Raw genomic sequence first — 26,811 nt, 5'->3', positions numbered from 1 at the left:
TCAGTCTTGGTTACCATATGGTTATACATATTAATCATGAACGTAATAGAGCACCATTTGCATTATTTCAATCGGTACATTTTATAAATATATATGTTAGGGCAACCTCTTTAGTAACTCCCCTGCTTCGTAAAGCGGCCATGTAAATTCTTGAATGTTGTCAAAGTTGTCCTATGTATGTATATGTATGTACACATCAATTTTTATCTGGACCAGGGTATTTGAAAATTGAGCACTAGCTTGTTGTTTTACAAAAATATTGACACCATCATTTTTATATTTCTAGTGAGAATGACGCTGGAACGTATACTGTTCGCGCACAATCAGGCTCTGATACAACGAGTGTGACAGCTCAGCTTGCTGTTGGTCAAGGTGAGTTTTATTAATAAAATAAATGATTGTTTTAGTAAAGGCTTCGTTTAATTTTAACAGCTTCTGGCCATGACGAATCTAAAACTAATGTGTCACCAGCATTTCTAGTTAGCTTAAAGGATGCTGAAATGATTGAAAACACTCTGTTTCGTTTCATGATAAAAATTCTAGGCGATCCAAAACCAAAAGTACAGTTGTAAGTATAAAAATAATAATAAGAGATTTCAAGACACCAATGTGAGACGAATCGGTCGTCAAATTGTCCATTAATGTGAAATTTAGTCCAAAACTTACAGTGTTTAAGTAATAGTAATAATCAATTTCATTCCATATTATTTTTATTCCTTGAACCCAAAGAAAATGGTTAAAAAAGGTATATATTATACCAGACATTGTAACAGACAGAAGGAAGCATTTTTGACAACAAAGTGCACTATTCTTGATAATCATTAGCAGTCTGTCCGTATTTATGAACGCGGCGATCTGAAAACTTATAAGAGCTATCAAAATCCTTTACTTTACTTCTGCGCCAATTGTCCGTTCGGTCTGTCTTCCAGTTATTCCCGAAATCTAAATGAAATTAGTGCGCAAAAGGGTTGTTCTGTCAACTAATTTAGATCTAAATCTAAATCAGTTTCAGGAATCCCACCATCATTATACCCTTGCAGAGGGTATTATAATTTTTTGTCGTGAAATGTGTAACGCATAGAAGGAGACATCTCCGACCCCATAAAGTATATATATTCTTGATCAGCATCAACGGCGGAGTCGATAGAGCCATGTCCGTCTGTCTGTTTCTATGCGAACTAGTCCCTCAGTTTTAAAGCTATCTTAATGCAACTTTGCAGAAGTGGCTCTTTCCGTTGCACGCAGCACATATGTGAAAATCAGCTGGATCGGACCACTATATCATATAGCTGCCATAGGAACGATCGGTCGAAAATTAAGTTTTTGTATGAAAAAACATTTTGTTAATCAAGATATCTTGACTAAACTCGGCATTTATTAGTTATACTATGCTCTTCATATATATGCAAAATCCTATTAAGATCGGACCACTATATCATATAGCTGCCATAGGAACGATCAGTCGAAAACTAGGTTTTTGATTAAAAACCTTTTTTGTTTATCAAGATATCTTGACCAAACTCAGCATTAACTATTTTCCCTGTGCTTCTTAGATACGGGCAAAGCACTATAAGCATTATGAAAAGGTGGGGTCTGCAAGGGTATTAGATCTTCGGCTTAGCTTAGATAGCCTTTCTTTCTCGTTTTGATTTAACGCAAGCTATTATGGAACGCCTTAGCAGTATGCCACTAATTTTGTTTTCATTTCATATGCTATAAGTTAATTTTTCACTGTTTCCTGGAATCCACGTTACTCGGACTGAATCTTTTTTCCGATTGTGTTGAGTGCTTTTATGAGTTTATTTTCTTAGAAGAAATGGATTAAATAGCCGCCTGGCTGAGTAGATCTCTATGTAGGCTCTGCACTAATATACAAGCGCTTGGACAACTGCCTAACTGTTGATAGTGATGGCAAGAAGGGGGAAACGACAAAGTCTAACCGAAATGAAATTGTACTGACAATTTATTTTTGACTATAGTTAGTATTCGCAGAAGCACTAAATCGCAAAAATAATAAGTATATGCTTAGCTACTTTACATATGTGCCAAGAATTGATAGCGTTGGCTTCATTAGCGCAACCAAGCCAATGGAGTTGGGCTTTTGATTCCGGACGTTCTAGCTACTTTCCTTGAAATCTTCTGATGGCAGCAGGACAGATAATTATTTAGTTGGTCTAGGCCGATGCCATTTAATTTGCATTTTTATTTTAAATTTACTCGCGAGCCACGAATAGTTGCACTTTACCACTTGAGCTTATTCACAAATTGTCTTTTAAATTGTTCACCCGGGTGCCCCATGTAAATTTATATGTTTTCAAATAAAACTAAACAAAAACATTGTGGCTTGAAAGAAAAATTTATGCGCTTCTTGCTGATGGGTTACTTATAATTTGACAACTGACCTCATAAATTTCTTAAGCCTAAGCATTAGTCTAAGGCAGCGAGGCGAGGCGAATACGCTCCCAGAGCAAGTAACAAAGTTTTATTGCGCTCTCGCCCCGCCCTAAGCCTAACTTACTCTAGACTTCAACTTTTAATATATCTTACTAATCAAGGTGTGGATCTGACCCAACGACATTCTTAAAGAAGGGAAGTGTCATAGACACTTATAATAACGGCTTCAATTAATCATTCGCTAAACTTATCACTTTGATTATATCCGACCCTATACTGACAAAACCCAACTTTAGTTGAGTGTCTGTTTAAACGACTGACTCAGTAATGGTAGCATATTATAAAATAATACTTTTTCGGAAATCCAACAGCTATTTTAATAGAAAGTGAAGAAGACTTCGCTCTGTTATATTACTTATTGCCTCAAAAAATAGGAATAATGTTAATAATGGGCAAAGTAAGCATAGCTCATTTTACTAAATAGAATCGCTCTTTCATTGGTTTTGTCAAAAAGAGGAATTTCATAGTCAGATTAACTGAAGCAATGCTCAATCGACTCCAAAAGTCTACTATTCAAGTGCTCCCCTTATGTCCGATAATTTTGACAAAGCCACAACGATTGGCATACCTGTTGGTTAAGTATTATCACCACAGGTACCAGCACCTGCAACGAAATCATCGTAAATGAATTGTGTCAACGGTACTTGGTTTGGGGCTTACGAGCTTCGATGAGAGAAGCTTCGCATACGACGCGCCCGCTCAAAGCCTTCAGAGATGAACGACCTGCCAATCGAACGATTATCGCCCCATACTCCACAGTTCATATATACTGGACTGGATTACTTTAGACCTTACGTCATTATCGTTGGGAGGCCTAGCACGAAGTGCTGAAACGTGGTAATTACATGGCTCAAGGTGCGGGCCGTGCACCCCGATATAGCTAAGTCGTTCGTGGCCAGACGCGTCTGCCCCCGCCGTAAGCTGTCGACAGAGGCACTGGCAATTTACTAAAAAATTAAACTGAACGCATATTACCTGCGCTGATCGAGTGACAGTTCACGAAAGTGAAGTTCATCTTTATTCCGCCAGGATCTCCCCACATGCGAGGATCGACGGAACGAATGGTACGCTCTACAAAGTCAATATTGTCCGAAATAAGCTGATGTAGAAAGCGCGCTCAACTCTAGCCCACTCACTTGTATTCTATTGGAGTCCTCTAAATTCGAAGCCCTGACTCCGAATCATTTTCTTATAGGTTCAAAGGATGGCCAGGTCCGAAGCACCGTGTTGCGAATCGCCGTTGGAATTATTACAGGCTCCGCTGCTCAGCTAGCTAAGCTTGACATTAAAGTTGGTAGTATACTGCACGGGCGTTCGTGAATTCCAGGAATGTTACAGGGCGAAGTGAACATAGCTGTTGTCACTAAGTCCCACAGGCTCTCACACTTTTATTCCCTGAAAACATTATAAATGGGTAAAATGTTTTTGTGCAAATGTATGTAACAGGCAGAAGGAAGCATCTCCGACCCGATAAAGTGCATATATTCTTGATCAGTATCAACAGCCGAGTTGATTTAGCCGAGTCTGTTTGTCTGTCCGTCTATCCGTCAGTCCGTATGTATGAACGCAAGCCTCTTAGAACCTACAAGAGCTAGAGACTGAAATTTTAGCTGTAGGTCCTTCTAGTCAATGCACAGATTGAATTTGCTTCCGATAATCGATAGCATACTCCGTTTCCAAGCAATCGATATCGAAATCCTGTTTTTTGAGCAAATATACCCAGTTTCGAGCTAAAGTCATCAAACTTGATATATTAATTCTAGAATATTATATATATATCAAGTATCTTTCATTTTATACCTATCGCCACCTCCCCACTACCACCGCAGAGCTATAAATCAAGTTAATAATCCCACTAACATTGCCCACCAATTTAAGCCACAATTTTAATGCAATTGACTTTTTGAGAAAACACAAATATACTATGATACAATAAAATATACTGAATAAAATTTCATTTGGATCGGTTAAGAATAAACTAAAGTTATGTTTTACTGCGCGATTGGATGGGGCAGCTAGCGCAAATTGCAAGAGTTTCTGTTTACATGTACACACACACATCCATGTACGTCTGCTTCGTATTCTATCAACAGCATTGCAATTGCGATTGTTTTCTGTGCTGCTATTTGCAATTGTTGTTAATTGTTTTTTTTTCTCAATAATAATTAATTATTGGTGTGGATGTTGAGTAGAGTCGTCAGCAAGTAATGAGGTCAGTTGCGAGTTCAAACCCTGCCAAGGGAACTTTTTTATTTAATTTATCGTTGCGCGAACTGCATTTGGTGTTTGAATAAGAGGGTTCAGGGAATTCCCTAGTCGGGAGCTCCCGACTAGAACCTCTTACCTGTTTTTGTTAGCAGCGCTCGCTCCATAAACTGGCATCGCACCATTAGCATTATTTGCCTTTTCGTAATGGTTAACTTTTGTTTTGATTATGCAGCTTAGTAGACATCAAGTAAAAGAGAATATAAGCGCGTGCGGAGCTTGAATGTAGATCTCATAAGTTTGTTAATTATTTGATGCTGCAAAATAATAGAAAACTAATAACGATTTTAGCGTACCTACCTCACCATACCATATGCTGAAATGTAGTAAAAACCTACTAAAAGACAATATTTTCTGAGATAAGACATAAAACATGATATTGAGCTAGCAAAGATAAATAACACAATGTGAACATTCAAACAAAAATATTGGAACCCTTATTTCGCTTGAGAAATACGGAATATTATAAACCAATGCGTTATTTACAATACAATAAAACACACCCAATAAACCCACCGACTTTTTTAATGTCCCTGAATGTGAAAATATCAGATATACGAACATGTCGTATAATACTGGGAGTATTCCGAAAAATGGTATAGGTAGGGAAAACCAGAGACATTACTTAGATTGAATTCAATCGAAATTTTTTAAAAAACTTCGACTCGATTAATCCACATAAAAATATGACTAAGATACTCCCCGCTTTATTAAACCTTTTTAACCCCAAGTGAAGGGACTTTACCTTATTAAGAGAAACAAGCGCGGTATAATTATTTATTTATTTATAAATGATCGACTAAATGAGCGTAAGCCTAATTATTTAATACATAAGAGTATAAAAACTAAATGCTAAAAACCTAATTGGGATAGAAATATCTTTAATATCATCGACATGATGGAGGTCTTTTTTTTTCGTCGACAACCATATTCCATATGCTTTTCACAACTAAATTTGTCTACTACTAAGGTATAAAAAATAGTATTCTTAAGTAAAAATTAAATTTAATCTTTATATATTATGTTGTTTTAGAATATACAATAAATATGGAAAAAGAAAGAAAAAATGTATTAAAGAGTAAAGTAATGTGTGTAAAGCAGCTGCTGGCTGGGGTACAAATTTAAGTCTCACCAGCACCGGCAAGTTACAAGACATTTGTTAGTTGCTAGAATGGTGGGCTTGGAGGGGAGGTGAAGTGCTTCAAACGGGCTAAACCTGTACTATTTTTACAGGGTATGACGATGTGTCCGACCACAAGCCGCTCGACGCTCAGTGGCCGACGTCACTTCCCTGTTGTTAGTCGAACACACGCATTTACTCCTCGTGTGGACGACTCTAGTAGAAAAACGGCGAATTTGCGGAGCGACCGAGCTGACTTTCAGCGCTCGATGGATATCGCGGGCGTTCCCTACCGGAGCTCGTCTCAACACACGCACACACTTAAAGCCGGGATTGCTCTCACGGGCGACGGAATGAAGCTTCGTCTCACTAGACACCACACTCTAGTTTAAGTCAAAGGGTTATGTTGAACACCGGCTAGCCACGGTGCCCGGGATTAGTGTCAATAAGAAATAAATAGGATTAGCAGACTTCTTTGTTGGCATTGCTTTATTCACAGTTCCTTCTCTGTTTCCTACTCTGTTTCCCTACGTAAATGCTCTGCCGCACTGTCTGGAGCCCTAGCGCTCCGCTACCCACTCACTCTTCGTCGCCGAAGTAAAGTTTCGCTCTCGAGGGTGGTGTTGAGTAACCGGTCAGTAACGCACGGTTGCTGCGGCGGCCGGCGGTTACATTCAAACATAAATAATAAGGGGCTTCTTGCCCTTATCTGACTTAAACGATTCGGCACCTTATTTTTAAAAACGCTTACATACTGTACAATGCTGATATTCTATACAATATTGTTATATCCTATAACTAGGATTATGATCTGTGGGGTCGCTACCTTAGTGGCCGCCTCACACCCTCTCTTACTTTGACGACGATACCGTTACTTCCCCGAAGGCGTTCATGGCGACGACTTCTGGCTTCCATTCTAAACTTGGATTAATCGTTAATTATTATTATTATAATCTTCGTAAAATAATTATACTATTCCCTATCTTGGCAGTGCAGCTGACAATCTATGTATGACATCCATCAGGTCCGGTTCCTCTCCCTCCCCGGTCATTTCCTGGTAGTTGTTGGCCACCCTCTTCTTTCGCTCGTTCAGCAAAACCAAACTAATAATTTCAATGTTTTATTAGATTGTAATTTTTTCGTTCGCCTGGCTTCACCAGACGCACAAAATTAGGCGAAACAAACTTAATAACCCAATAGGGGCAATCGAATTTGGGTGAAAATTTCGCAGCGAAGCCCTTAGTTGCGTTGCACAGTTGATGCTGCCGTAACAGGACCATCGAGTCCAAGGAAGGCCGACACTCTCGAGTCCACAAGTAAGAGTGCATGCCTTGGTCCTTTAAAGCGCGCTGTAGGTTGCTGTGGACGACATAAAATATGTATATCCTTTCACCTATTTGCCTTCGTCGTAGGGTCGAACGCACTAGTTGCGGACCCCGCAGTAACCTGATCGTACACTGCAGCGGGTAACCGCGGCTCCCTACCCTGCATCAGAAAAGCGGGACTGAAACCTGTCGAGTGCGCCACATTTGTGTTGACCGCTATCGATATCTCAGACAAGAGCTGTCCTACTAACTCGGTTAGGCCTTCGATAGACTGCGCTATCATGGTCTTCACGGTCCTGTTTGTCCTCTCAGTGGGATTATCTTGCGGCAGCACGGGGCAGTTTACTGGACGCCTACACTCAGGGACTCTAGAAAAGACTTGAAGCTACGACTTGTAAGCTGTACCCCGCTGTTGCCCACTTACTTCTTGGGCACCACGCATATACTCAAAATTCTCTCTCGAAACGCCGTCTGCAAGTGTGCCGCCGTACCTTCCTAAATGGACCACTTCGAGAAGGCATCATGGAACACCAGTATCATTGTATTGCCATGTCTCGACCGTGGAAGGGGCCCGACCAAGTCAGCGCAAAACATCGCCATCGGCTCTGCTACCTGGCTCGTCAGCATGGGACCGGCCGGCTTGCGTTGTTCGCTTTTGAACCTCTGACAGACCTCGCAGCACTTCACGTACTTGGCGGCGTCGCGGAATATACCCGGCCAGTAGTACTTCTGCGCCAACCCCGATACAGGTTTCTTCACGCCCTGATGTCCATCCGTGGGAGCATCATGACATTCCTACAGTACCCACTGCCGTTGACTACCGGCCACACACAACAGGGAATGTAGTCCTTGTTATCCGTCCGGTGGCCCAAATACCTATATAGCTGCCCATATTCTTTTATATAGTCCGGGAACTTGTTTGGCTCTTTGGCGATCCTGGCACGCATACTCGAGACTCATTTGCATGAGGCCATCAAACTGGACCTGTTGCAGTTCCAATGCCCATCGCGCGACTCTCCCTGAAGGGCTCTCGATCGAGTTGAGCCACTTGAGTGGCTCCGTGATCCGTTATCACGTCGAAACAGTAGGTAGCAACGCAAGTTCTGGATCGACCACACGACTGCCAGTCCCTCTTTCTCGGTGGCAGAATAGTTCACCTAAGTTTTCAGCAATTTCCGACTCGCATACGCTATCAACCGCTCTTGTTCCTCTATCGTCTGCGTCAACACTGCGCCGAGGCCATACTCACTCGCATCAGTCTACAAGCCAACACAGGGGCAGTCATCAAGCTATCCTTCAATGGATGCAATGCCTCCTCCTGCTTCTCATCCCATGACCATTTCCGCGCCTTCTTTAGGAGCGCCGATGGCGGTTGTACCTAAGAAGCGATGTTGGGAACGTAACGAATGCACCATGAGCTACCCGTACCCATGACCAGCTGACTCACTGACTTATTTCACGAGTGTTCCGGCTCATGTTTGCCGTGATGCATTAGAGCCCTTAGTTTTATCAGGTATTCCTTGAATTCCTTTTCCACACGATGCCTGCAGGACCGGATTTCGTCATCAAGCCTCTCGAAATAGCGCGGAGTCGGGAAGAACTTCACTTGCCATCTCGGCTAAAGACCAAGACGTCATGCTTATAACGTTATTTCCCTTTATGTAGTTCTTAAGATTGTAATGAAGGGAGCACATCGCTCTGATAAAAATAAAATTTGTATTTGCATATAGAATTGAATTCTCTATTAAAGGAATATAAATAATGAACGACCTATGCGGATCCTTTTGATTTCGATGTTGCTCTTAATGTTGTAAAAATCAATACTCATATTACTACTTTGTTCGGTGCGGAGATGGGAACAAAACATTGTATTACTGTGTCATTTTAATACTACCTACCTTTAGATAGTATTTTGCCCATTCTGACGAACTTTCGCTAATTTCATGTGTCTGGTTGCTTTTTGCATTCGCTGCTAGTAATACGTTGATCAGTGTAGAAAACAATCTGATGCCGCATGTGCGGCTACAATAAAACAGCCGCGCGTCAGCTACCATGTTGTTTCCAGCGATTCCATGCACTAGCTGTCTAAATACAATCTCCTTGAAATCAGTAATGAATGGCAAAAGTAGGTCACAGGTTAAGCTTCGCCTTAAGAACATTTCTGTACTAAGTTTCAGTTTGAGTTAAACAATAAGTCCATTTGGACCTAAAAAACCCATAATTCTTATAACTTAGTTACCTCAAACAAGTTAGGAAAGTCCAAAAGAAGCTTAATTGGCATCCAACTCGAAAAAATTATTCTTACATAAAAAAAATCGACTAAATAAAAATATAACCCAGTCCGGCGTTTAACTTTTAAAGAAACACTCAGGAGAAAAAACAAAATACTTTTCTTAATTAGATTTATACGAGTGTTTGCCATCGAAAACCCACAAGTTTTTACAATGAGTGATACACAGTTATAGTCCTACACGAGATTTAAAACAAATTATTCGGACAATCTTCTTGCCTAGTGAAAATTCACTAATTCATACAGTTATTCAAGTTAATTAGCATTTCAAGGCATGTAAGCCACAATACTAAATAGCACTGACATCGGTACTGTATACTATATAAACTTGAGGCGCCAACAGTAAACTAGAGGATTTATTATCTGTTTAGATAATATACAACTAAGACTGTTTAAAACAAATGAGCGTATAGAGAAATTATACTCTTGTCCATTGGGGGTATTCTATTTTGTAAATATCTAAATTAGCAATTTGTCAACAGATGGCGTAATTAGGCCACCTTAAATGTTTAAGAATAACTTTATGGAGCCAATAAAGGGGTTTGAAGAGAAAAGTCTTTATTTTTGTAAGAAATAGAAGAACATTTTGGATTCGGTGTCTCCTGAGGTGGTATAACAACAAGCCCCAAAAAAAAAGCTGCCGTTTTGGAAACAACGATTCAAATTAAGGGAAGGGAGATCCATTTGGACAATTTAAGATAAGCTTTTATTACATTTTTATATATCTGATTACTGTCACGTGGGCTTTCGACAGTGCTATTCCTCGGAACAATAACCCGCTAAGCCGACTGATTACTCAAATTCGGAATGGGCGGAAATGCAATTATCTGGCAAAATTTCAAATATCTCAGATATTCATTGAAAATAACCATGATCTCGTAAATATTCAAGATTGCTTATGATCCATTTTCTTCTGTCTGACAAAAAAAAACTCTTTTAGAAACTGGTAAAACTTACCGTAGACATACAAAAAAAACATTAATATTCTGGGACCGCTTTGAAGATTGTTGCTGGGACTTCCGATCTTATAGACGTTGAAAACTAAAAAACAACCAGCAAAAGTTAATCGAATCAACAGACTGACAGGCAGTAATGAGCACTTGAGTACAAAACCAAACTAATAAATTTACCAAACTGGTAAAACTATTGTCAGAGTTGCAAAAGTGAAAGTAATCAAAACAGGCCAACATTATAAGCAGAATAACAGAATTTTAATTTCAGAACTCGAAACATTAACTTATCTTATCTTATCTACAATACATTTGTTAGTTTACTGGGATGGAAGGTATAGAGGGGGGAGTAAGTGCTTTAAACACACTAGGACTCCAACTATTTTATAGAGTAAAGAGGGAAATGAATACACATGGCCGGGATTACTCACGTGGACAGCAGGCTAAGCCTCGATTTATATTCGGCTGGCCGGGATTGCTCACGCAGTCCACAGGCTGTTTCGATACACACATGCACAGCCGGGATTGCTCACGTAGTCGATAGGCTAGGCCCTGATTCGCACAAGCACGGCCGGTATTGCTCACGCGATCGACAGTCTAAGCCTCGCTTCACACATTTATGACACGCTAGGTTAAGGGAAGAGGTTACATTCGAACACTTGTTAGCTTCGGGGCTCGTTATAAGAATCAATTAGGAATAAAAGAGTTTAATGACTTTCTCTACTAACGTCATTTTTATTTACATCCACTTCCCTAAGTTAAGGCCCTGCCGCACTGTTCGGAGCCCTAGCACACGCTAAGTCTCCCTTTTCTCGCTTCTCGCTGACACAAGTACTCACCTTGATGCTCGATCGTAAAGTGCGCTTGCCTCGGTCGCTCAACTTCGCCGCGATCTTTCGCAACTTCGCCTCGGAGATTTTGCTCTTCGCCGCCGAATCAAAGCTGCGGTGTCGCAGGCGGTGTTGAGCAACCTATCAGCAACGAACGGTTGCTGCGGCGGCCGGAGGTTAAATTCAAACATGCCTCGAACTGGGCCCCGTGCCCTTAACAAACTCTAATAATTCTACGAATTGTAAGGTTAACGGCTTCTTGCTTTTACTCTCTTATTCTAATAATAATTCTAACAAGACTCTACTGTAATACTGAAGGCTCCTTGCCTCTTTTGGCTACAAGTAACCGATTGTACTGTAACTTACTCAATGGAAGTGGTATATGTCAATGTCAATGACAACCCGAATAACACAACTGTGATATTTTCTGTACAGCCTGTCTAAGAACTATCAACGAAATTGCACAGACTCGTCAGTTTCTGGTCGCAAAGCTAGACTCGCGCGTAATCTAGTCAGGATTGTTAGTAGCAATCAGTGTCTGTCTTCAGCTTCAGCAGCTTCTATATTGACTGTTGTAGTCCCTCGCAAACAAATGCCTGAGTCCCGGTTTCTTCTAAAATTACTCAGGATTTAGTGGCTAGCAATATTCTAGCAAATATTCTGCTAGCGTTTCTATGTCCTATTTTAATTTCTCCACTCGTAAAATATCATCATAAAGAGTTAATATTTTTCATGATTCATTTCCAATCACCTGTGCTCCTTTATTTTGGTATCCTTACATGACTTTTCACGAGCTTAAGCCTAACATGTAAGAGGTTCGAGTCGGTTCTAATTCCAACACCAAATGCAAATATATAAACTATTCTAGAAGCTACGTGTCAAGGTGACTCTAGCTCTTGTTATTTAAAAAACAGCCCAAAAAACAGGATTTCGATATAGATTCTTATCGATTACTTGGAAACGAAGTAAGTTATCGATTATCGGAAACAAACTCGATCTGCGCAGGCACTAGGAGGACCTACATCTTTCAAGTCTCTAGCTCTTATGGGTTCTGATATCCTTGCGATCATACATACGGACAGACGAAGAGATGGACAGACGGACGGACAGATGCTGATCAAGAATATATATACTTTATGGGGTCGGAGATGCTTCCTTCTGCCTGTTACATACATTTACATTTCGCACAAATACAATATACCCTTTTTATCCATTTTCAATGGGTTCAGAGTATAAAAAGCGAAACCAGCCTTATCCTGTCACCCTTCAGTTCTCTTTTATACAAAGCCCTTGAAATAATGTCACAATTTCTAAGCTTAAAAAGCCTTTTTGATTCGAATATAATCTTATTTCAGAAACATAGTTTAATTCAACCATGTCAGATGGTGAAGTTTGTTCGATCAATTTTATTGCCCATTATCGAATAGATGGGTGGGGTATTATTCTTCCGTCAGATACGTTCTGATTTACTGTGACTACTGATGTTTAGATTGTTTCAGTTAAAGGTACTTTCCCATCACGTGCTATTCATAACATGCTCCTATTGCACCTACTTATGTTACTTTTGCTATTCAAGTTTACATGAAAGATACTTGTTTCAAAGAAGCTGGTACACATGCGCGAGAAAATGGTCTATTTATTGTGGTGGGTAATCACCCACATTTTCCACATTTTAAATCAAATTACCGAAAATCTGTTGGTCATTAATCACTGCCGAAAATTATATTGTACTTTTAGCAAACTATGCTTTATAAATTGCAGGTAAAAGCTATTTTTGTTGCAAATCAGTTCACTTTCTAATCATATGAATAGAGCATTTGACCGTGCATTTGTCGATGATTACAATATTGGTAATGGAGACCTTCTCTATATGAGTCGGAGGATGCATATCATGTCAATTTAAAGGTTGCCATGTTTAATTAACTATCCTCCCAGTTCATATTTTTCGGGAAGCAACAGGCCCCGCCATACTTGCGTCAAGGAATATATATCTTGCTTAATCAACGTATTCATGCAACAGACAGGTCATTTTTTATGATTCGGCTAATATTAATATTGCTCTGAATTTTTTTAAAACATCCTAAATTCTCCTTAAGATAATTGTTTTGTAAATATTCTTATTCCTTGCAAAAGCTAATTTGCTCAAAAACCGAGACAGTTTTATAATTTTGTAAACTTGGAGCCGGGATGGATCTTAGCTAATTTTTTTCCAATCCACTTACACCTCTGTGTCACCCTCATAGCATTACTTCCTACATTCGTCCCTCCTTTAAGCCATTAATTCTTTAAAATCGTCTTACGCTTCTGGGCCAGACAATATTCTTAGTTAGCTACTCAAGTGTGTAGTTCTTCCTTTCTTCGTCTATTGGTAAGGGTTCTATCGCTTGAATCTTCTGTCTTTCTATCTCTTTGGAAAGAATCTTATATCATTCCTGTTCCATTTAAACCTACCAGAAATTATCGCCCCTTTTCCTACCCCTAATAAAATCGTTGTTTTCAGGATAGCTTGCATAACTTGCCGGACAGGCTACACATTTTTCCCTACCGTGTCGGTGATTTCCCTTTACTGTCCCTCTATCCTATCTACCATTCTATATATCTTGTTTAAATTTCTTTACTTTATTAATAACTTAATTCTTTCTTTTTCCTAATCTATTGTAATTTCTAAATGGGTGGACAGACGGACGGACGGACGGACAGACAAACGGACATGGCTGGATCGACTCGGCTATTGATGTTACATACATTTGCACAGGGTATAAAAAGAAGGGTGGAAAGTTTGATATACAAAATTACAGAGGCACTGCAAAGCTATTGCTAAATTACTTAAAAAATTAATCACTTCGAATTTGCAGCATTTCTGCAAATCAGTTATTTAACCTGTTCAACATGGATTCGTAAAGAATCGGTCAACTACGACTAACCTCGTTAAATTTACTTCCTTGGTTAATGATGTTTTAACTTCTAAAATGTAATCTGATGTCATTTACAGACTTCAGTCACGCGTAGGACTCTGTGCATTATGATTTTTTACTCCTTAAACTTGACCGTTTAGGTTTCCTTCCATCACTTTTGCTTTGGATTTGTTTTTATTTAAAAGGTGGACACAAAGAGTTATGCTAAGACTGAATACCTCAAAACAGTTTCACGTTACTTCTGGTGTTTCTCAAGGTAGACATCTTGTACCTTTGCTCTTTTTATAAACGATCTTTCCCCTGATTCTTTTCATATAAATGACCAGAAGTATTCATGGATTAATTAAGCGTTGATCTAAGAAGATCCTTTTATAACTAAACTTCTGCACATCTCGCTTGTACCTATCATTAAATACTGTTTATGTATCTGGGTCTCCGCAGTATAATTAGTATATAGTATATTTATCGCATTGAATTATTTCAGAAGCAATCGCTTCTTTTGCCTCCCAATCTTCGGTTGAGAGCGTACTCCAGCAGACTTTTTTCTTGATCTTTCGTCGTTAAAAAACTTATTTTCAAGGCACAATATAAAAATTAATTAATTAATACGTGTTTCAGCGATTTACAAAAAATGTTGACCTTCTTAAAGATCTTTGTCATAATTTATTTGATACTTTTTCACAAAGTTTACTGCCCTTGGAAGTAATATGTGGGCTTAAGGTTTAATAAGCGAAAGCTTATTTTTGGGCTTCAAGATTCTCACCACAAGACTTACATGGGCGGAAACCGTTGATTCCAACATTTGATTCTTTATTTACCCTTTAATAATTTTTTTTATGGAAGTGATTCCAAATTTGATTTTTCCATCCATGAACTTGAAACATATTTTTAATTTTGCATGGGCGTGTATTTCGGGGGAAGGTTATATCTAAAATTTGTAGCGCAAAAAGTTCCACGAGCAAAGCCGGGAATTACTATTTTTATTATTATTATTTTTATTGTTATTATTTTTATTGTTATTATTATTATTATTAGTGTTATTATTATTATTATTATTATTATTATTATTATTATTATTTTTATTGTTATTATTATTATTATTATTATTATTATTATTATTATTATTATTATTAAATTATTAGCACAGGGCAAACGATAATATAAAGTCAACATTTATTCAAGACTAAAAATCAATGCAAGAAAGTTAGTTGAAGTACTAGTTACATCTTCTTACAATTATATTGATGTCAACTAAATAATTAAACTTTTACTTTAACAACATTATGTAAATATTACGTTTGTATACTTATAATTCAATAACAAAATATTCGTATGCTTCTTTATTTTTAGCTTTAAGAATCAAAAGGAAATTCTGGAAAGCAGTGATAGAATTCAAATTATTAGAGATAAGGATTATTTGGGATTCTACGAATTGGTCATTGCAGATGTTCAGAAGGATGATGCTGGAATATACTCCTGCAAGGCAACCAACAAGTTTGGTGAAGCCTCGTGTGAAGCTCAAGCAACTACAGTGGGTAAGTAATACATAAAAAAACGCAAAACAATATTGTTTTTGTTTGAATGTTTCAAGATATATCATATCATTTCAAGGGGCAGTAGAGTATTTTATGACCTTCCAGTTGTTCCACCTCACTGCTCCCAATTTTATGTTGTTTGTTGTCCGGTTCTCATGAAGTTTTGAATTTATACACATTAGGTGTCTTATAGATTTTGCTTAATCTCTATATATAAAACTGTTTGTCCTGACTGACTGATTGGTGATCAACGCACAGCCCAAACCGTAAGAGCTAGGAAGCTGAAATTCTCTCTGTAGTTAAATTATGTGATAAAGGTGCACGATAAGACGGGGTTTCGGGAAATTCCACCCGCAAGTATGGAAAAATCGCGAGAAACGTTTGTATGAAACTTTTTTGCTTACCATCCGATCGGCCTCAAACTTAATTTAAAAAACTTTGTTCAAATTCATTTGAGGGGTGTTTCACATTTTTCGCAAAATCTAAACGCCTTCGGTAAAAATGCGATTCAAAGATTTTTTGGGCAAAGTTTTAAGTGGTGTCCGATTTGCTTCAAACTTATTTTCCAATCTCTATATAAGAACTTAATGATACGTGTTTCAGCGATTTGGGAAATACCACCCTTAACAGTGGTTGGTTCTTAATTCGATGCACTAAAAACATATTTTTAAATAGAATTGGAGATCAAGATGTGTAGATTTCATTTTCCCACGGGCGTGTACTTAGTTGAAAGGTAATATCTTTTTTTCCGGCCAAACCTGCTAGTATATAATAAATATACTTGTTTACCAATCTCTTGTTTGATCTTAAAAGGATTTCATCTCCTACTTGAAAATTTCTATTTATCTTACTTCATTTATCTTGTGCATTTGGGTATTCTGTGATATAAGAACTTCACTTTTTCATACAGTGCCGAGCTCTGCGAGAAATGATGGATTAACTGGATGGATTGTCCTGTTAGACTGTGTCTTTGATATTTCTTTCGGCTTTCTGTTTATTTTTGTTTAAAATATCGGTTAATATGCGTTTTGTCAGTCAAAATTTTGTCGTGGGGTATGTTTCTACTTAATTATGCTAAAAAAAGATGGTAATACTGGAAGATCAAAGAATTTGGCGCTTATCACATTTGATTCTTGACCTTTTTGACAACGTCGACAAATATTATCAATTTGGTCCAAGGCAGCTCTACCTTCCATTAGTTTTTGGGTTTGAAGCAGTTGACCGGGGTTTCTGTTGATTCGACTGTGTATGTGAATGATAACTCTTTAGACATCGAAGCAGTACCGGATGGAACATGTCATAAAGCGCGAATGTTTAATCGTAACAATGCCTCAGCGAAGACAATTTCTTTTCTTGGTCTGTAATATATTTGAGCATTATGCTCTTTCAACGCTTAATTTTTGCAATAGAAATGCGATTAGAGACGGCCGATGTTAGGGACTGATGATCTGTAAAGATATTTAAATTCTACACTTTGTATAGTTAATTTGAGAAGTACGTCAGGGTCCACACTATATCGCGACACACTTTCCTTTTTTCCGAAAAATATAATACTGCTCCTAAGCAAAAGGAGGTAGTATATATTGTTAAATAAAACGGTATATTTTAGTCGTTAAGTCATTTTTTGCTGTTTTCAAAATATCACTTAAAGGTTTTCCTATTGATACGTCTTCTTTAATAAAGCATTGCCAATCCAAGCAATGTCCGGACGTTGAACAGTGTGGTCGGTTTGTTTATAGTTACGAATAGCTTCTACCTTGTCAGGGCATGTAGTATTGCCCCCGCGTGGTACCACAAAATTCGACACTATCTTTGAAAAAATTGGATAGTTAGCTTCGTACAACTTATCGAAGACGATTTGGTTCTTCGTATTTCCCAGTAACCTTTTATAAAATGTGCTATTTTTGCTATTTTACTATGTAGGACTTGACTTGACTTGACCTGACTTCACGTCCAATGTGAAGGGCATTGCCTTCCCCAAATTTTTCAGAATTCAGGTTAAGTTTATTTTCCTGAAATTCATACATTTCATTTTTGCTAAACGCATTTTTGTATAATAATGTTTATCGATTCCTTATTTGTCAACTACCCAGAGGGGGTTGTTGTACGGTGACCTTCAGAATAAATGGGTTTCCCATTTTCGGTTCTGATGGTGCCAAAAGGTTCGGTTTCTCAACATTTCTGAAATTTTAATGTGATTGGCTGGAAAACTTTAATATAAGTTTGATTTCTTCTTCTTAAATTTTGGGTTTTGAAGTCTTGTTGTATGTTTGTTTGGCTTAGGTCACACGACCCAGCTACCGGAACAACCTTGTGGTCTAATTACACACGCAATTCTGCGATGCGTACATCCACAAGAGTTTGTAAATGCGTTTCTGTCAAAACAGACGCAAGAGAAACGGAAACTGTCATTGTGACGCCAGAGAAAGAACAGAATTGCCAAAGTTACGCAGTAAAACTTTTGAATGGGTTATATATATATATATATACCCATTCAAAAGTTCACAGTTCAAAACAAAAACCATTTGGGAAATACAGACATTATTTGCCTATTTGAAATCGATTCGCTACATCAAAACTGTAGGGTTAATACGTCAATTTTCAATACCAGAGGTGGCACTTAAAATTGCATGCATTTCCGATCGAACGGTATAATGGACCAATTCATTATGTTCATTATAAGTCTAATACAAGGCAACAGAGGGAGCAATCGAGATTTTTCTAGAATTAGATGCATTTGAGCAGAATAGAAGCGCCTGTTGGCTAGTTGTTTTGCTTGTTACTAAAAAAATTGAAAAAAAATTGATCGCAAGTCACGATGCAAGTTAATGGACACAAGCCAACAAATGAGCCCTTCTGTTATTTCCTTGAAGCATGACGGGAGGAATTTTACCAGTGCCAGCGCATTATCCGAAAGAGTTATGAAATTCAACCCCACCTCAGTCAAAACTGAACAGAGTCTTGTAACAAAATATATAATATGATTGCTCGCACTTTTAATTGAATTATCTGGGAGCACTTTCGTAAAAGGTAAATCTATGTATATTAATTACCTCGAGTCCGGTCCCATGTCAACGAAATGTAAATAAAGCAAGAAGTTCAAGTGAAGTAAATTCCACGCCAAATTTTCATCTGTCACGATAACGAAAAAATATGGCTTTTTGGACATGGATGGAGTAAATGCACTTCATACACAACCTGCCGTGTGTTATTGGATACACACGGATACATACATTGAAGATAACCTTATACCTTCAGGGCAAGATTACCCCAGCATTAGAAAAGAAAAACTCTCCACCTCCCCACTTACTTCGACGACGATACCGTCACTTCCTCGGCGGCGTGTTCGTCCAACGATATCGTAATAATATTCGTTAGCTTAGTTGTAAAAACCCTATCTTTACAGCGAGGCTAACATTCTATGACGCCTTCTCTATTATGGCCACTAGTGTTAATCTAATCTACATGTAGTACTAGTGCTATGATAGGCTATGGGTGTCGCTATCACTCTTGGTTTACTCGTGGGCCTCCAAGGGTCCTTGGAGAGAATCCTTCGTCATCAGTCATTTCCTGGTAGAAAGCTTTTAGCTGTGAGATATTGCCCATCCTCTTTTTTCGTTCGCGTGGCTTCACGAGACGCACAATGTTAGGCGACACAAACTTAGTAACCCGATGACCATCGAATTTGGGTGCAAATTTCGCGGCGAAGCCCTTAGCGGCATTGGACAGCTGGTGTTGCCGTAATAGGGCCATCGAGTCCAATAAAACTCACCACTCTCGTCTCCGCAGGTTGCAGTGTCTGCCTTGGTCCTTTGATACGCGCTGGAGACTGGTGTGCGCGATAAAAAAGATTTTACTCAATCTATCCGCCTTCGTCCGAGGATCGAACGAGGTAGCTGCGGACCCGGAGTCACCTGGTCGTACAGAGCGGTGGGCAGCCGCGCCTCCCTCGCCTGCATCAGAAAAGCGGGATTGAAACCTGTCTAGTCCGCCACACTTGTGTTGACCGCTATCGATATCACAGGCAAGAGTTCATCCCACGAGCTCTAATACTCCTCGATAAACTGCGCCATCATGGTCTTCACGGTTTTATTGGCCCTTTCAGTGGCATTCTCTTGCGGACAGTGCGGGCGGTGTACTGGACCTCTACGTCCAGGGTCTACAGAAAGGGCTTGAAACTACGACTCGCAAGCTGCACCCTGTTGTCGCACACAAGCTTCTTGGGCACCCCGAACATACTAAAAATTCTCTCCCGAAAAGATGTTTGCAAGTGCGCCGCCTTAGGCCTCCTGAGTGGGACCAGGTCCACCCACTTCGAGAAGGCATCATGGAACACCAGTAGCATCGTGTTGCCTTGTCTCGACCGGGGAAGGGGCCCGTCGAAGTCTGCGCAGAGTACTGCCCTCACGCATTGATGTCCGGCCGCGTGAGCAACGTGACACTCCTGCAATACTATTTGCCGTTGACTACTGGCCACACATAGCTTACAGGGAATATAGTCCAAGTCGTCCGTCCGGTTTCCTCACCACTGCCTGCTGATAAGCTTCTAGAGGATGTCAGGATAGTTCATCAGCCACGACGTTGAGCTTCTCCCCACTTACTCCTGTCCTCCTATAGCATGCGTCAGCATCGCGCCGAGGTCATTCTCACTCGGGTCAGTCTGCAAGACAAATTAGGCAGAAAAGTCCGGATAAGCCAAAATACGGGCTATCTTATGCTATCAAGCTATCCTTCAATTGATGCAATGCCTCCACCTGTCCCTCACCCCATTATTATATCCACTGCTTCTTAGGAGCGCCGTTAGCGGCTGTACCTGAGTCGCGAAGTTGGGAACGAAACGCCTGTACCATAAAGCCATCCCGAGACATTGCCTCAACTCCCTACAATTAGCCGCGGTCCTTAGGCTACTTATCCACCACCACCTTCTCTGGATCAGTACGTAGCCCTTCCCCGCAAATGACATGTACCAGATAGACTAGCTTCGTCCTGTAAAAGACGTAGTTCTTCCTGTTTTGCTTTTGGTTGGCCACCCTCAACCGGTGAAATACCTCCCTCGAATACTCTGTGAGCTGTTCTTTTGTCGCCCGTATTACCACGATATCGTCTACGTATGAAGCTCCATCTCCGGCCCTATTACCGTGTCCAATGCTCGCTGATAGGTTACACACGCTGAGTGCAGACCACGCGACATCACTTGACATTGGAAAAGGCCCCTCCCTGGGTCTGTGAATACCGTGCAATCCCTACTATCGGCTGCTATCGGTATCTGCATAGGCAGATCGTGCTTCAAATCTAGGGTAGAAATGAACTGAGGGTGACGCAACCGCTCAAGGATGTAATCAATCCGGGGGGCAGGATAAGTATCTGCAATGGATTGCGCATTGAGTCTTCTTCTTGATTGAGAGGGCGACGGCTCGATGGCACCTGCCTGGATCAACTTATCTAACTGCTCGTCGATCACCCTCTGCAATGGCTTTGCTTCAATGGCTTGTCATCTTTGAGCCGTATCTTGTGCTCCGTGATATGCGAGACCCCCTGCAGAACCTAGAAGAGTGCCAGCTCCAACTCCACGAACTCTGTTTTGTAGCACTTTTTTTCCTTGCCTCAGCCATGACCAGCGTAACTCCGCTGCTGTACTTCTACACGTCGCCTTTTGGGCTCCTTGTCCGCTCGGTCCGATCCCGAGTGACGCCCCTTTTCATTCCTTCGGTCGTTTCGTCTCCCTTTGGTTGCCGAGCCGGCGCTCCCTCACTCTGACATAGGAGGCCTTCATTCGGTACTTCCCTCTTTGTGCCGTCTTCATCCGGTTGTTGACGTCTAATCACAATGCCTTCCCTACTGCTAGCGTGGATCCACATGCCAGGCGAATGCACGGTTGCACGTCCTCCGCTCTTCCCTGAATCGCCCACTTACGTACGTAATTTTCACTTTTGAAGCTGCGAGTGTCGATTGTTGCTGGCATCGTTCGCCCGCAAATCTCCACTGTAGCGACGATTTGGCCACCGTCCGATCCTGGCATGAGCGACGCTCTTGCCCGTTAGCCGCCTCCGTGCAGCGACAACATTCCTGGCTACTCCTGTTTCGGTTCTCACATACTCAACGGAACACGACGCGTGCGTTTGGACACTCCCTAGCGAAGTGAACCTCCTGCCCGCACCTACGACATGCTCGCCGCGGATCGTACCCGGTTCCGGTCTCTTGGCTCATCATCTGATGGGCAACCTCATGGGCCACTGCGGGCAGGATGGGGTACTCTGCCCAACGCAACGGGTCGATGTGTCCCCCGTGGGCTTTATTGTCCTCCCCCATTCTGCCCGTCAATTGAAATAAGGTAAAGAAATCTTACCTTGTTCGGTGCAACTCCTTTGACGGCTCATATCTGGCGTGATGCAATAAAGCCCTCAGCTCTATCAAGTATTCTTTGAATTCCTCCTCCTCACGCTTCCGGCAGAACTGGACTATGTCCTCAAGCCTTTAAAAATAGCGCGGTGGCAGGAAGAGCTCCAAGAAACCGGTTCTTAAAACTGACGTTGAGATACCTAGCCAATACGATATCCTAATATGGGCGAGGAGCATAAGGAGCACCATACGGTTCAGCAGGGGCCCGATTTATCTCGGCGTGAATACCCGTTGATTGACGGACTCCATCCCTTCGGATGCAAGCTAGGGATCGGAATCTGTGACGCAGCTGTCCGCCAACGTCATGGTGGGAAGCTCCAGGATGGCAGCCCTAATGTTTTGGCATATTGAGACTCTATCTCGGCAAGCTGCGCACATATTTCAGGGGAATTACCGCCATTTAAAATGGGTAAAAAGGGTAAATTGTTTTTATGCAAATGAATGTAACAGGTAGAAGGAGCATCTCCGACCTCATAAAGTATATATATTCTTGCTCAGCATCAATAGCCAAGTCGATCTAGCCATGTCCGTTTGTCCGTCCGTCCGTCTGAATGAACGCAAGGATCGCAGAACCTCTAAGAGCTAGAAACGTTAAATTTGGTATGTAGGTTCTCCTTTTGCCAGCGCAGTACGAGATAGTTTCCAATAATCGAAAACTTACCGTTTTCAAGTCATCGATACAAATTTATATCGGAATCATTTTTTGCAATTGACTTTTTAAGAATACATAAATATTCTATAGCACAATAAAATGTACTGTAGAAAAGAAACACAAAAGTTATTGAAGAAGATGTGTTTTATGGCCTTGAGTTTGGGGCAGCACGCGCAAATTGCAAAACTTTCTGTAATCATGTACACACACACGTTCCTGGGCGCCTTCTTTGAAAATGCACTGCAATTGCGATGTTTGGTTGCGTGGTTTTTGAGTAGATGCGTTTGCTAATAGTTTGGTCTGTAACGAGTTTGAGACCTTATCAGGAAACAGTTTTGTTTTTATACCCTTGCAGAGGGTATTATAATTTTGTCGTGAAATGTGTAACGCATAGAAGGAGACATCTGCGACCCCATAAAGTATATATATTTTTGATCAGTATCAACAGCCGAGTCGATATAGCCATGTCCGTCTGTCCGTCTGTTTGTTTCTATGCGAACTAGTCCCTCAGTTTTGAAGAATGAATGAAAAAGCATTTTGTTTTTCAAGATATCTTGACCAAACTCGGCATTTATAAGTTTTATATATATATATATATATATGCAAAATCCTATTGAGATCGGACCACTATATCATATAGCTGCCATAGGAACGATCGGTCGAAAATTAAGTTGTTGTATGAAAAAAAATGTTGTTTATCAAGTTATCTTGACCAAACTCGGCATTTATTAGTTTTACTATGCTTCTCATATATATGAAAAATCCTATTAAGATCGGACAACTATATCATATAGCTGCCATAGGAACGATCAGTCGAAAATTAAGTTGTTGTATGGAAAAATTGTTTGGCATTCAAGATATTTTGATTAAGCACGGCATTTAAAGATTTCACTATGCTCCCTTCATTTTTGCAAAATCTTATTTACATCTGACTACTATATCATATATCTGCCATAGCAACGATCGGTCGAAAACTAGGTTTTTTATTAAAAACTTTTTTTTTTATCAAGATATCTTGACCAAACTCGGCATTAACTATTTTCCCTGCGCTTCTTAGATACGGGCAAAGCACTATAAGCATTATGACAAGGTTGGGTCTGCATCTTCGGCGTGCCGAAGATAGCCTTTCTTTCTCGCTTTATTTATTTTTATTATTGCTGAAGCAAACGAGCGCATAGCGAGAGTTTCATTTTGTGGTGAAAGATGAGGGTTCAGGGTATTCACTAGTCGGGAGCTCCCCACTAGAGCGTTCTACTTGTTTTTTGAATAATATTCTTACAAAATTTTATTTTCTTTTTAGAATATAAAAACCCATTTGGAGCTTTAAGTGGTCAAATTTTACAGTCTGGAGAAAAATCCATTTTTTCGTGGAAACGCAACGGACAAGATTTTGATCCAGAGGAACGATTTAAAGTTCTCTTTGGCGAAGATGAGGATTCTCTAGCTTTAGTATTTCAGCATGTCAAGCCTGAAGACGCTGGAATATATACGTGCGTTGCACAAACTTCAACTGGAAATATATCCTGCAGTGCAGAGCTATCTGTTCAGGGTGCCATTCAAACTTTAAATAGGGAACCGGAAAAGCCTTCCCTAGTAATTGAACATCGAGAAGCAAACACAAGTTTGGGAGCGTCTGCCATTCTCGAACTTCAATGCAAAGGTTTTCCCAAGCCAGCAGTGCTTTGGAAACATGAAGGTGAAATCATTGAAGTTGATGAAAGACATAAATTTATGTTTGAAGACGAAGAAAGCATGTCATTGGTTATAAAAAGTGTAAATACTGAGGATGCTGGAGAATATACTATTGAAGCTGTGAACGAGCTCGGACAGGATACAGCATCTATTAATTTAACCGTGAAAGGTAAATGTGTAATCACAAAATCGTTTTTATTATCATTATCATTATTATTAAGTAGAGAGATCGAAAGTGCCAGACTAGGAAGCATGGTATACGCACTGCCGAACTGCTTACAATAATGCAAAGTTATTTTCCATTCCATTCATCTTATTCTCTTCATAAGTATTACATAAGAAAATATGTATTTATCTAGACAGATATACTACAACAAATAGATATATAATGGACTCGGAGAGAATACCTTTTGCCTACCAAATACCATTGTACAAAACTATTATCCCTCTTTTTGCATTTTTTATGGATACTGACTGGACAAAGCAACATAAGAGTGCTCTAGTGTGAAATGACTAAAGGATTCCCAATTACTACCAACATCAATTGGCTTTTGCTCAATGCACTAGTTACCCAGAAATATAAATTAAAACAAGTAAGAGGTTCTAGTCGGGAGCTCCCGACTTGGGGATACCCTGGACCCTCTTCTGCCAACATCAAATGCATATATATATTCTATTTTAGAAGCTATATGTCAAGTTTGGTGACTCTAGCTCCTATTATTTACCAAAATTGCCCAAAAAACAGGATATCGCTATCTATTTTTATCGATTGCTTGCAAACGGAGTAAGCTATCGATTATCGGAAACAAACTCGATCTGCGCGGGAACTAGGAGCATCTACATCTAAAATTTCAAGTACGGACGGACGGACGGGTGGACAGACGGACATGGCTATATCGACTCGGCTGTTAATGCTGATCAAGAATATATATACTTTATGGGGTCGGAGATGTCTCCTTTTATGTATTACACATTTCACGACAAAATTATAATACCCTCTGCAAGGGTATAAAAAGGGACTAAAATAGCATTACAGAAAAAAGTCGCAATTACCATGCTGTTAGAATGCGATAGAATGCGAAGCAGAAGCGTATAAATGTGTGCGTTTCTACATGTAAACAGAAGTTCTTAAAGCTGCTGCCCCATCCAATTGCGCAGTTGCATATAACTTTGTTTTTTTCTACAGTATATCTTATTGTACCATAGAATATTTGTGTATTCTGAAAAAGTCAATTGCATGTAAATTGTAGCTTAAATTGGTTCGCAATACAAGTTGGGTTATAAACTTGATTTATAGCTCTGGGGTGAAGCGGGGAGGTTGGCGATAGGTATAAAATGAATGATACTGGACATATATAATATTCTAGAAGCAACATATCATGTTTGGTGACTCTAGCTCTTATTATTAACCCAATTTGCTCAAAAAACAGGATATAGATATCGATTTTTCTTGATTGCTTGAAAACGAAGTAAGTTATCGATTATCGGAAACAAACTCGACATGGCTAGATCGACTCGGCTATTGATGCTGATCAAGAATATACATACTCTATGGGGTCGGAGATGCTTCCTTCTACCTGTTACATACATTTGCATTTTGCACAAATACAATATACCCTTTTTACCCATTTTCAATGGGTTCAGGATTTAAAACATACATATTGAGATCCATTGCTCGAAAAAATTTTTTAAAATAAAAACAAGAGGTTCTAGTCGGGAGCTCCCGACTAGGGGATACCCTGAACCCTCTTCTTTCAACATCAAATGCATATACATATTCTATTTTAGAAGCTATATGTCAAGTTTGGTGACTCTAGCTCTTATTATTTACCAAAATTGCCCAAAAAACAGGATATCGATATAGATTTTTATCGATTGCTTGGAAACGGAGTAAGTTATCGATTATCGGAAACAAACTCGATCTGCGCGGGAGCTAGGAGCATCTACATCTCAAATTTCAAGTCTCTAGCTCTTATAGGTTCTGAGATCCTTGTGTTCATACATACGGACGGACGGACGGACGGACGGACAGACAGACGGACATGGCTAGATCGACTCGGCTATTGATGCTGATCAAGAATATATATACTTTATGGGGTGGGAGATGCTTCCTTCTGCCTGTTACATACATTTGGATTTTGCACAAATAAAATATACCCTTGTACCCATTTTTAATGGGTTCAGGACGGATAGACGGACAGATGGACAGACAGACGGACATGGCTAGATCGACTCGGCTATTGATGCTTATCAAGAATATATATACTTTACGTTCAGGGTATAAAAAGCATCCATTTTTAATAATGTGAAGAAATTGTTTTGACAACCACTGTCATCGATTTCGCAATTGATGAGATCCCGTTAGAATTCAGTTTTCATATTTT

General features: G+C 39.8%; 1 protein-coding gene across 5 annotated transcripts in view; it reads left to right on the top strand.

Moving 5' to 3' along the window:
* LOC115760482 (obscurin) overlaps positions 1 to 26,811 on the top strand; it is a 236,881-nt gene that overhangs the window by 90,247 nt on the left and 119,823 nt on the right. For all 5 annotated transcript variants that reach the window (XM_030701819.1, XM_030701818.1, XM_030701821.1 and 2 more), the window contains 4 exons: positions 287 to 372; positions 433 to 568; positions 15,500 to 15,684; positions 24,036 to 24,596. In XM_030701819.1, coding sequence (XP_030557679.1) covers positions 287 to 372; positions 433 to 568; positions 15,500 to 15,684; positions 24,036 to 24,596 — 968 coding nt within the window. The remainder of the gene's footprint in view (positions 1 to 286; positions 373 to 432; positions 569 to 15,499; positions 15,685 to 24,035; positions 24,597 to 26,811) is intronic.

This window comes from Drosophila novamexicana, unplaced genomic scaffold (assembly GCF_003285875.2).
Source record: "Drosophila novamexicana strain 15010-1031.04,08,12 unplaced genomic scaffold, DnovRS2.1 tig00000458-arrow-arrow-pilon, whole genome shotgun sequence".
Lineage (NCBI taxonomy): Eukaryota > Metazoa > Arthropoda > Insecta > Diptera > Drosophilidae > Drosophila > Drosophila novamexicana.
Note: the sequence above shows the minus strand (reverse complement) of the source record. Positions and strands in the feature narration are given on the sequence as shown.